The sequence below is a fragment of the Chlorocebus sabaeus genome, chromosome 17, assembly GCF_047675955.1.
Source record: "Chlorocebus sabaeus isolate Y175 chromosome 17, mChlSab1.0.hap1, whole genome shotgun sequence".
Classification (NCBI taxonomy): Eukaryota; Metazoa; Chordata; class Mammalia; order Primates; family Cercopithecidae; genus Chlorocebus; species Chlorocebus sabaeus.
Window position 1 is genome coordinate 74,678,612 of NC_132920.1, and position 12,854 is coordinate 74,691,465.

The window sequence follows — 12,854 nt, forward strand, 5'->3', positions numbered from 1 at the left end:
AGAAGAGGTCATTTTGAAAATAAATGGGCAGTAGATGGGGCTCCTGCAGGCTCCCTGAGACATCCCATGAGAACGGCAGTGTTTAGGCACCTGCCACATCCAAAAGAGGATTCTAGTGGCACAGGTTACGTGGAAGAAATCTTAACTCCTCTTCATTCAATATGCTTCCCCTACCTAAACCTGGAGAAGCTGCAGTGAAAGAGCTGACGTATCCAACTCTGAAGTCCAAGTCCTAAGTCTAAGATCTGGCTTTAAGGTAGAAAAGAAAATAAATACTAAGCCAGGTTTGAGATTAAAAGTTTCAATTGGATTAAGTTGGACGAGACTGAATTGCAGTACTCGTGCTTAAAATCATCCAAAAGAAATGGATCTGAGGTATGATAAAAGATAGAAAAATAGTATGCATAGAACCTAACTGAAGGCAGCGGCTAAAGACAAACAAAGCTGGTTTTGTACCCCCTTAGAGTTAAGGCTGTTCAATAAACAGTGTTTTATGAGGACATGGATTCCAAGCTGGATAAGAAAGGAAGTGAAGACAAGGAGGGACTGATGGATGGAAGAACATAGGAGATTCACTGCACTGGGTGTCATGATGAAGCTGAGGAACAGATGCAGTGGGGTACTTGAGCAGATAAGCTGGAAGCCCCAGAAGAGCTCAGTGTCTAAATTAGTGATTTCAAAGTTATGGCAGTTTGTAATGAATTCAAGTCCAAGTTAAGATCTTGGAGATACTGAGTAGCTGAGGCTGAGTTATAAAAAAAAAATAAGCTCTTGAAAATAAGAAGGTCAAATATGGAGGACGTTGAATTTGTCATCCAATATGGATGCTGAAGTGTCCTCAGAAGAGGCAGACGTGAGGATGGAGAAAAGCACTGAGAGCACGTACTAAAGCCGCTACTAGGGGCTTTACTCTGGATGGCCATGTACCCCATGAAAATCAGCTACTACGTTGCAAAGTAAATAGGTTACAATTATATGAAGTTAGCTGTGAGCCTCCAATGATAAAGGGTTTTTGTAGGAGGAGGAAGACTTATTGGTCTGGAAACAGCACTAAGAAGTGAGGAGGACATGTCTCCACCTACCAACTTTGGGAGGCATAAAAAGTCTCTACAGTATTTTCAGAGTCAATCCAAGAGGTGCTGGGATTGTTCACTGTAGAGGCTGAGGATTTAGAGATGTTTGATAATAATGGAATAGGAATTCTAGGTGGTCCAGTGGGAAAGTTGGTGAGAGAGGAGGAATAGGAAATTGACAGAGTCAAGATTTGCAGGGAAATCTGTATGCCACCTGAAGAATGTTGAGCAGGAGACACTGTTGAATCAGTCTTGCATTTTAGATAAATCACCCTGACAGTTGTGTAAAAGACATCTTTTAAGGGGATTCAAGGCTATGGGAAGGGAGACCATTCAAGAAACTATGAATTATAATCATGACAAGAAATCTCAAGGGTTTGAAACTGAGTAGTAATAAGATGATTAAGATATGTAGGAGCTCAATCAGCTAGACTTAATTGGATGTGAGAAGTGAAAGAAGGAAGTTTCCAAGAGCTCTCAAATTTCTAGCCTGAGTAACTTGGTGGTTGGTGGGGACAATGGAGGAAAATTATATTTATGGAGACAAATGTTCAGATCTGGACATTGCATGAAAGACTAAAGCCTTGAGTTTACCTCCACTTGTCATTTCCCCTCTTACATAGCAACAGAGTAGCTGATTTTCAGGCAGCACATGGCCATCCAGAATAAAGATAACATTTCCCATTTCCCTTATGGCTAAATGTAGCCAAATGATTAAGTTAAGGCGAATGGTATGTAATATAAATTGTGTTTGCAACTTCCAGGAGGTGTCTTTAAAAGATAAAGCATTTTCTTCACCTCTTTCTCCTTCCTGCCGGGGAATATGGATATAACAGCTACAGCTCTATTAACCACCTTGGACCATAAGCCTAACTTGGCCATGGAAATCACAGAAAGCAGAGCAGCAAGATAGAAAGAGCCTAGTTCCTTGACTTCTCAAACATGAGAAATAAAGACATTTCTACTTCTTTAAGCCACTATAATTTTGTAGCTTTCTGTTACTCACAGCTGAACTTACTCCTAATAAATATCAGATGTGTTAACTTTGAGGCGTCTGTGGAACTCAATGAGGGGTAGGCAGTACAGCTGAATATACTGAGATAGAACTAGGCAAGAGATCAGGGTTAGAGACAGGAAACACAGGTTATTCTCTAAAAGCTAGTCCATATGATTTTTTTCCCAAAAACCTTCGGCAGCCTGATCTAAGAGTGGAAAAGCTAACAAATGTTTACATAAACAGATATTCAGATCTAAATCCATTTTCTGACTACAGGTGTAAGATAACTTAAGGATCAATATTACTTTGTATTTAAAATATTGCCTTGGAAAATAAAAGTCACTGCAGCAATTTTGTATATAACTAGCTAGTGTTTATGAGGCAGACCACATGAGGACAGTATAATCACAAATGCCTTTTTGTTAGGGAGAAATGATGATTAAAACCAAATGAGGAAGAATTGTACGTGCCAAATGCAGTGTAATAGATATAATGATTAACAAATATTTAGGGACAATTATATTGACCTTTTTTGTACAAAAAATAAAATTATTGAACATTTGGAAGGTAGCCAGCTTGAGCAACTGCCCAGACAGCAAAATTCTGTATAGACTCAAAAATGGGTGCTCATGTACTTAAGAAAATATACGTGCAAATTTGTTACACTTGCTAAGTCATTGTACAAATAGTCTATAAAATACTCAGAAATTAGGATCCATATAAATGCTATTTGTAAATTTTGAAATCATTCCCACTGTAGACTTCATTAGAAGCTACAACTTCTCCCCACATTTATTTCAGGCTGAAATAAATTTCTGAAAAATGAAAGCCCTAGTTCCAAATATACATTACACACAAGGAATTTCTTATAATGCTTCCAAATGGAAAAGCCTAGAAAAAGTGTTTCAAGTTGTTCTGTATTCTTCTCAAAAAAACCTTGGATAAATAAGCCAGCACCTATGTGTTAGATTTCTTGTAGTTTTTCTGTGAGTTTTTAAAGACAAACTATCTGTCCTCTTCTCCCCATTGTTTAGTCTGTATGTGCTCAATCAAGGATTATAAAAATAATTTAACACAGAATCCAGCAACACAATTAAGAAGTAAATATACTATGAAAATAAACATCACAACAAGCATCTCACCTAGTTATTAATTTTGTGCTTAGTCCCTGGTTTGGATTGCCTCGGCCCCAAGTTCTCAGAACAGAATAGAAAGTGGTTAATCAGTGCATTGCCAATATCAAGAATCAAACCCATATCTAGCCAATGAGAGAAAGTACAATTTCTTTATGCCTTGAATCCACGTGGCCCTGGGACTCCATAGGGTCAGCGGCTGAGGACCCACCCATCGTCAGGCTCTTGATACACACGTTCTTCATCAAGGAGTATCAGAAACCACAGTGAATCAGAAACTAATCAAAATAAATTGATAGAACTTGGAAGTTTGAAAGCTCCTGCCCAGAGAGTAAGAAGATGGGAGTGGGGGAGGCCATCTAGTGATAAACTAGATTAAGAATCACAAGGCCCAGAGTCTTAATCTTGTTCTGATATTAATTAGCAGTCTGTTTCTTCCCAGCAAAGCAAAAGAACTGGGTTGGACTTGGATAGTCTTGGTAGTATCTTCTAGCTTTAAAAGTGCACGTGTTGGGAATTACAAGTGAATGCTATTGAGTTTAGCAACCTGCTTGATGCCTCCTAAATGTAATGCATTCATGTATCATCTGTTCGTTTTGATCCTCATCTCCAGGAGGTATTTAATTCAGATGTTTTGCTCTGTGGAAAACTTCCTATCACTACTTCTTCCTCTTCAATTGATACTGTTTCTTTCATACCGACATTTACATAGTTTTTCTTGATATTTAGAATGGTTTTATTGCATTTGTAAGTGGAAAAGGAAGGCATCACTAAATGTAAAATTTTCCGTTAAGGAATTTTCCTTCTAGCAATTAAACATGCTTTTGGGTTAAGTATGGTATAGAAAAGTGATTAAATGCATATGAAATCATGTGGGTTATTAGAGATTATTTGGTTGTTTGGCGTTTCCTAGGATACGTAGTTGTTTTTCCACCAACCCACACATCCTCTATATTCCTAATAAAGCCTTTGGAATCTGTTGGGCTTTTTAAGGCTCTCACCACTCTCTTTCTATGACTTCACCGTATCATTAAAAATCTAAAGTTATTTAGCATAATTTAATAGTATTAGCAAGATTTGTAACCGTATCCAAGGATATGAACTTGTTTGTTGTAACAACCACTTGAGGCAGTCCGAAAGGCCCTTCAAAGAAAGAAACATGCCATGTCAAATTTTCAGTAGTTTTATTGAAAAATGCCTCTTTTGTTTCAGAAATAAATAATATAAGGCAGTGAAATTCACAATCTGCAGTTAAAATATAAAAGCAGCAATTCTATGTTCATAGTCTTGCAAACGTTTTCCAACTGCTTTTGATAACTAAGAAATATTATATTCTGAAAAAAGTTCATACTAAATATACAACACAAACATGCAATTCCATCTCTGCAGAATAATCTGCAACTGGGCATAAATGTTAGTGTGTCTAAAACAAGGAGGTTTAAGGCAATATGGAACTGTATCCCGTTGATGCACTAACTTCATCTACATGGCTTAAGGTTTGTGGCTGTTAAAGAGATGTATACGAGCATTCTATGCCCCGGTGTGTAACAGAGATAGAAGAGGAAGATAAATAATTGCAATGGAGTTGACGTTTCCCTCCTTTTTGGTTTTAGGAGGGGAATTATTTGAATAGTGGGGTGTAATTGAATTGCAAATAACTATAGCAAAAGATAAACTGCCCGCTCGAAATACTCAGTAGCTCTAGGTTCCAGAACTCACTGCTTTACCTAAGAGTTTCACTGAGGCTGCCCGCTGTGCTAACTAAAGGCACACGGCATGTTCTGTCTTTGCAGCTTTTGTGAACAAAGTATTTTGCAAGCATTTCAAGGGCAAAGGCAAAACTGTCTGCAGACTGCGTGCTTGGAGCTAGGCTTCCTGCAGACACAAGGTTCTCCGCAATCAGAAAGGGCGCTCCAGGATGGGCAACGCTGGAAGGAACACCGCAGAAGACACGCACACTGTCTATCTGACCTGTAACGAGAATTCCAACACCGCCCCCAGCCTCGCGGCGCGGCGCGGGGTCTCCGGTTCACTGCCCGGGTGCGCGGGACAGGGCGCGCCGCCGGCGCCCGCGGGGCTCGGGAGTCTCCGCTGCAGGCTGGTCTGCGCCGTAGTCCTCGTACTCCGCCGTCCGCTCGGGCTCCACCGGCACGAGGAAGGGCTCGCGCTCCGGCAGGTAGGCCCCGCCCTCGGGCACGTACGGCTCTGTCCGATTCAACATCACAGTTACGGCATGATTTGGAAGGCACATACACACAGCAAAAGCTAGTCACCACCCGCGGTGATGGCTCCAGTCTTAACCTCCTAACTATAAATAAGTTCCAAGGTCCCAATTACTTCCAGAGAATTTGGTGATAATCAAATCATGAAATGGCACTGTCTTAAAAAAAAAAAAAAAAACCACCTTCGAAAATCCAGCAGTAAATACAATCATTGCACAGATACCTGGGAAGGGTCAGAGACTGGACCAAAAATCTGTCAACGCAGTACCTAAGTAGGATTTTCACAAATCCCCAAGTAACTGTTCTTGCCTTCAAACTCCTCAATTCAAAGAACAACTTGGAAAGATGAGGAGGTGAGGGACAGTTTTATTGGCTCCTAGAAACTGAACTCGGGGGGTGAAAAGCAACTATCACCAGGTAATATACAGTACATGACATCTTCTGTGGCTGTACCTCACACTAACTGAGTTACAGCTGGTGGGTGAGGAACACCAGTGACTACAGCAAAACAGGAAGAAAAGGTGATTTTAAACTTTGGTTTGAAAACTGCAGTTACAAAACCCAAATGAGAGGACACGGACAAAAAAGTAACAGAGACAGATGCCCTGAATCAGACACATCGCTAACAAGCAAGAGATGAGGAGATTCCATTTGGTGTTATTCCGGCATAGAGCAAGCAGCAGGCTTGGATGCAGAAGCTTATTGTAGAATTGTTAAGTGATTTTAGTCGACAGGATCACATCCAAATCATTTACAAGCCACAATTAGTTATTATTTACATAAGACATTTCTCTTTTACCAGGTTAATTGTTTTTCTTAAAATGGCATAGTCTCCTCTGGTTAGTAGTTTTATTATGCACCTCTTTCACAACTGAGGCTCCTCATGGCTGTGCGTTGGAACTTTTTTAAAATAATGTTTTTCTACATTATTACTGAAATGCATCAGGCTTATAAACTGACACCACTGCTTTTGTCTCATTCAAGTTAGTAAAAAGAGTCTCCACCCTCCTTTGTGATGTCGACCCGGTTCGTTAACCATTATCTGTGGTGAGATTTCCATACAGACTCATTTCCTAATAAGCACGTGCGCAAACATCTCAGAAACAGGATTTTCATGTATTCAAACTGTAAGCAGCACTGGCGACTTAGAAAATGTGTTAGCCGGAACCTGAAACAGGTCAAAGATGATAGTTTTTAAAAGTTGAATGACTAAGTAAAAAATATAAATACACATCCATCTATGTATGTAATGGTTAAAGTATATATATATATATCCATATATTTTTACTCATTCTCACATCTCATAAGGAGGTGGTAATTTAAATTTATTTTACAAAGAATTAAATTGCAATTCTGTGAATGGGTTGCATGAAATATACATTAAGATTTGTTATTACTTTTGGTCATATGTAATTATGCATTTAAATATATAGATATATAGATATTTAGATATTCAACTACTCATGCACTATTTGAAAGTAGCAAATCATATCAAACAGCAGTATCATTTTTAAAATTTGCAAGACGCTTGAGGGTGCACTAATGAAATGGTAGCCATCGACCACAGCATGACTATCTTATTTCCAGATTGGCGTATCTCCCCAGTCCTCACATCCCACAAAATCAGGTATAGGAGACTTCTGCCCTCTACAATTGTCAAACACTAGAATTTCATTAACAATCTTTTAAAACAATTATTAAGTCCCATATTTTATAAGTATTAATTCTATGGCTAGTATGGGACAGTTAACTATGTTCAGTCGTCTACACCATATTATCACATAGTTTGCCTATAAATTAGATTTCCAAAACAATTTTTAAATATATATTCTTGGCATTTTACAGTTGTGTTTAACAAATCCCTGTTCCCAATCTTTGGGAAAAGAAAAAAAAAAAAAAAGTCAATTGCTAGCAGGCTTTGAAGTCCCAAGAGAAATAAGGGGAGGTTTATGATGTGATTTGGTAAATGCAGAAACATGGGGGAAAAAAGAAAATAATTCAATCCTAACAGTGAAATAATGTTGTATGCTATGGTAGCGAACACTCTTACTATATACAGTCAGAACTGAAAGAGTTGTTATCTTCAAGACATCTTCAAATCAACCTTCCTTCAAGCCTAAGGAACTTCATTTCCATAAAGTTCTTTACTTCAGGTGAATTGGAGTTCCTACAATGGCAACAACATACCTGGATAGCCTTGCCCATTGTATGGGATGCTGGCGCACTGAGACGAATCACAGTATCCAGGAGGACCCGGGGGTCCTCGGATACCTGAGTTTCCAGGACGGCCAGGGGGGCCAGGGGGACCTCTTGAACCTGTGGACCCTGGTGGACCTGTTCTGGATTCTCCTTGTGGACCTAGTGTGGAGTTAAAATAAATGTATTTCCCCTCTTGTCAAATACAACTCCTGAGGTAGCAACCAGTACTTTAAGTGGCACTACCTCAAGATTAGACAATTTACTATTGTATGGTAAGAAAACATTTCATTAAGAAATACCCAATATGAACCAAGGTGTGATGGAACTTTCTTACCAATGACTCATCAGAGTTAATGCCAAAAATCTACTACTTTAAGTATTTTATCACAGAAAATCTGTTTTAATAAGAATTCAGCCAAACCAGAGATATCAGTGAGTTCTTTAGTTTGCTCCCACCCTCACAGAGAAAAGAGCACCTGCAGGAAACAGCTCTGTTAGGCAGCCACATTGAGCTGCCATCAAAAGAGGGCAGTGTCTGCTCCACACCTCCAGACTATGTGAAGCAATGTTGTTTCTGGATCAATACAGTTAACATAAATGGAATGATTTAGCCACAGGGCTGTCCTTGGTTGCAAGGGTATCATGTGCCTTATAATGAAAAAAGAAATCATTTACAACCTAGTAAACAAAATGCATCAGACAACTAGTATTCCTTTCCAAAATATAAACATGCTTTGGGAGAACAGGGAATGAAATTTACCAATATCTCAGGCCTTTTAGTGAGGCTATGTTTTCTCAGTCTAACAGCCCCATATTGAAGACTACTGGAAACAACAGGAAATATAACCATCTTTAAAAGCTATGAGGTCAAACAAAATAGGAAAAGAAAAGGAAGGAAGGAAGGAAGGAAGGAAGGAAGGAAGGAAGGAAGGAAGGAAGGAAGGAAGGAAGGAAGGAAGGAAGGAAGGGAGGGAGGGAAAGAGGGAAGGAAGGAAGGAAGGAAGGAAGGAAGGAAGGAAGAAAGGGAGGGAGGGAGGGAGGGAAGGGAGGAGGGAAGGAAGGAGGGAAGGAGAGAGAGGCAATAGCAACCCTTTGTGTCACTAAAATTCATTTCATCATATATGAATGTTATAGTTAATGCTTCATATAACCTTTTCATTTCTTTAACAAAGGGAACATGAAAATGAAGTTATGGAGGTTGAACTTCTTGCTAAAACATATGCCATGGTAATAAGAATGCTTGAAGCTCTAGTAACAGGATAAAGTTGGCCAGGAGTGGTGGCTCATGCCTGTAATCCCAGCACTTTGAGAGGCCGAGGCGGACAGATCACGAGGTCAGGAGATCGAGACCATCTTGGCTAACACTCTACTAAAAATACAAAAAATTTAGCGGGCGAGGTGGTGGGCACCTGTAGTATCAGCTACTCGGGAGGCTGAGGCAGGAGAATAGTGTGAACCCAGGAGGCGGAGCTTGCAGTAAGCCGAGATCATGTCACTGCACTCCAGCCTGGGCGACAGAGCGAGACTCCGTTTCAAAAAAAAAAAGAATAACAGGATGAAGTTGTGAATCTCTTCAGGACGGTGTGCCCTCTCAGTGTTGATACTCTTTGCCTGTTTAACGTACTAGCAAACCTACCTGGGGGTCCAGGCAGCCCCCGAGGCCCTGGAGATCCAGTACCCCTTTCACCTTTCTCTCCTGGCAAACCTAAGGAAGGAGAGAAAGAGAAAGCACAGGGGAAAAATTATCTGGAAACATGTAATTTTCATCTTAACTGATAATATTTGATTCAAGTAATTCATTTCCTTAGTGAAAGCAGGACCTAATTTTTCACAGAAGTTCACTCTTCAAGCCAAGTTCTTTCTAGACATTTGTGTAATTCTAGATTCATGGCCTAGAAAAAATTTGGCTACAAAGCAGGGGAAAAATTATTTGAAGTAAACAAACATGTCTAATATATTTTTAAATAGTAACTAGGAACAATCATCCTGAAGAAATAGTTATAATATCTCATTGAAAAACATATTAAAGGTATTTTGTCTTTAGTAGCCCTATTAGTACAGCAGCCAAACCAGCAGAATTATAGAAACATGTAGGTTTTCTCTAGAATATTAAGTACTCCTTTGACAAAAGTGGGTACCCAGAGTCCTGAAATATCTGGAATCAAATAGTCCTATTTTTCTGCTTTTCCTTCAACTGCACTTATCTACACCATGAAATTAGAGTCAAACAAACATACAAGACCAATGCCAGACCCTGAATAAAGCAACCAAAATAAGTTAGATTTAAAACTCTAGGGCTGCCTAAGAACATTCAGTTGCTGCTCGACTCTTGCCACGGTCACAGAGAGTAATAATATTTGGGTAGCTGATTTAGTTTGCCAAGATAGAGGTTTTCCCATTAACAACAACAAAAGTCAGAAAATAGCATTATCTGAGATTTGATAGCATTAACTGAGATCTGATAAAGACATGCCATTTTTCTAAGACATGGATCCCTATGGCCTGTGAGTTGCCTGACAGCTCTTCTGAGGCTGTCCAAACAAGACTAGTGAAAGCAGTTTGCCTAGGTCACCTTCCAGACGCCTTCAACCTGTCCCAGCTCCTACGTTTGCAAATTCCTTCCTTTATCGCAATACAGAAGCGAGAAATGCCTACCTCGTTCCCCAGGGGGTCCCTGCATCCCTGGTGTGCCCGGGAAGCCTGGCCGCCCCCCAGGTCCAGGTTCTCCTCTGGCTCCTGCGCTGCCAGGAGGTCCCGGTGGACCCGGTGGGCCTGGCTGGTTGCGACTGGAGTGGTAATCATTTGGAATCTGATTCAGCATCTGATTGAATCTGTTCATCTGACCTACAAGTAGAAATAAGGCTTGTTAGTAAGAAATGCAATAAAGGAGGGATGAGAGAGTGAAACTGTTTTAGTGTCTAGTGAAATCCATCTCCATTCTGCACCCCTTCCAGGAAACAATCTAATTAGAATCCTAAAAATAAAATTAAGACAGTCTAATCATCCAGGACAAAATAGTCCCTGATAAATAACTGTTTCCACAAAATGCTGACCTATAAGCCACAAACACTACTACAAATATAAAAAGTTGTTAAAGTTTAATATGGCTCTGAAATAAAGTCTTGAGGTTTGCCAAGCGACACCACTCAAAAGAAAACCTTTTTTATAATTAGATAATTCTACAATTGTCTGTATATCTAAGGCAATGCTAATCAGGTTTCAGTGTAAACTGGAATTGCCTGTGGGGCAACTTGAAAAATCCAGATTTCTGGGCCTTATCTCCAAAGACAATGATTCACTAAGCTTAGGACATGGTGCAGGAACTCTCACTTCTAACAAGCAACATAGGTGATTCCAAGGCAGGTGTTCCTCAGTACCACACTATGAAAAACATTGATTAAGCCTTCACAAACAGCGGGTTTAAGGCCCACACTAGTCTGCAGGTACTGAGCTTCATTACTTAACAGGCCTTATAGAATAAGAAGAGCCTGTGAAAAACAGAGAGGCCAGAGTTTCCTACCAAAAACAACTTTCACTGATCAAATTAATCTTGGTGAACCCCCTTCCTTAAGGTCATAAAATGACTTAAACGTCATAACTTAAAATATCCAATGTCTTAGAACTTAAGTTTGCTGCAATTATTTTACCTTGGGTTATTATTTTATCTTAGTGACAATCTTTAAAATATCATCTTTAAGCAGATACAAAACTGACAATGTATAAAAACAAGAGCTTATCAAAATGAAAGAGAAATCTATCTCTTTAGAAACTTTATGACCCAAACTCTGCATTTTCCTGCAATTAATTTTCAAACCATTCACACAGTAAAAAGAAAAGAAACTTTACCACTTATCAATTGTTCACAGACTTGTCTTGCAACTGCTCGCATCATGTTCTGGGAAGCAATGTCTCCCTTGTTAAATTAATGAGAATGATTAGCATATTAGTTCTATAATTTTAGACTTCAATGTTTAACACACAAACGTAAGATTTTTTAAAAAAATACATACTCTATCACCTTTTTCTCCTTTCAACCCAGATGGACCCTGAAAAATATGAATTGCATACATTAGAAACTGACAAACATACTCTAAAATGATGCATGAATGGACATAATGATGAAAGAGAACAAGTTCTGTTTTCTAAAGCATTAGCAAAATGACACATCACGTTTATATCCATGTTACTCACATTCTGCTTTTCTATAAAAAGGAATCTAATCTCTCTCTCTCTCTCTGTCTCTGAAGCACATGTCCTCCAAAACAGTGGACAGATGTGAATTTTGTGGTCACAACTGTAAAAGTTATGGACCATGCACACTTTTTACAATGTAATTCACGATACATATGGAACTAAAATACATATGAAGATTGCCCTTGTGTCGACATACTTTGCTTTGTATCATCATGGTTGGTTATCTCAGCTGGTTATTGTGGAGCGTCCATGAGATTAGTCTCCATTCAGTCTCACTAAGAACCAGCAGGCTTTTGTGAGCTACTTAGCTCAATATATATCCCTTAACTTCATCCAGTGATTCTTTGTACATTTGAGATAAAAGAAACTGGATGGAAGCTGGAAACCATCATTCTCAGCAAACTATCACAAGAACAGAAAACCAAACACTGCATGTTCTCACTCATAAGTGGGAGCTGAACAATGAGAACACATGGACACAGGGAGGGGAACATCACACACCAGGGCCTGTCAGGGAATCAGGGGCTAGGGGAGGGATAACATTAGGAGACATACTATATGTACATACATATACATATTGTAGGTGATGGGTTGATGGCTGCAGCAAACCACCATGGCACATGTATACCTATGTAACAAACCTGCACATTCTGCACATGTACCCCAGAACTTAAAGTATAATAATAAAAAAAATTCTACAATAAAAAAAGAAAAGAAACTGGGTTTCTCTCTTAATGAATAACTCAATCTAAATGATCCTACATCTAAATTCAAGCATAGAATATTTGCCCCTACACTGTCATAAGCCTCTCACCATGAGAGATATTGGAAAAGTTTTCCTTAGAATACAGCAAGTTTTTGTCTTTCGGTAATATATTTCCAGGCTGCCAACTGCTATCACCGAAGGAACATCTAAATCATTGACAAATCAGGTAATATCCCATATCAAACCACTTCTCACCGTCTCCATGGAAACCACCGCAGTCCAAACCAAGACTCTTGCCTGAAACTATTCCAATAGCCTCCTAACTGCTCT

At 39.3% G+C, this 12,854-nt stretch overlaps 1 protein-coding gene across 2 annotated transcripts in view; it reads right to left on the reverse strand.

Moving 5' to 3' along the window:
* Positions 1-4,370: 4,370 nt before the first annotated feature.
* Positions 4,371-12,854, reverse strand: part of COL12A1 (collagen type XII alpha 1 chain) — a 124,176-nt gene continuing 115,692 nt past the window's right edge. Inside the window, exons 61-66 of one of the 2 annotated variants that reach the window (XM_073006170.1) lie at positions 11,635-11,670; positions 11,471-11,537; positions 10,280-10,468; positions 9,261-9,329; positions 7,613-7,783; positions 4,371-5,408 (exon numbers count right to left, since the gene is read on the reverse strand). In XM_073006170.1, the coding sequence (XP_072862271.1) occupies positions 5,233-5,408; positions 7,613-7,783; positions 9,261-9,329; positions 10,280-10,468; positions 11,471-11,537; positions 11,635-11,670 (708 nt within the window). In that variant the 3' untranslated portion in view covers positions 4,371-5,232. Of the gene's footprint in view, positions 6,594-7,612; positions 7,784-9,260; positions 9,330-10,279; positions 10,469-11,470; positions 11,538-11,634; positions 11,671-12,854 lie in introns of both variants that reach the window. The other variant, XM_073006171.1, reaches the window with a different exon arrangement.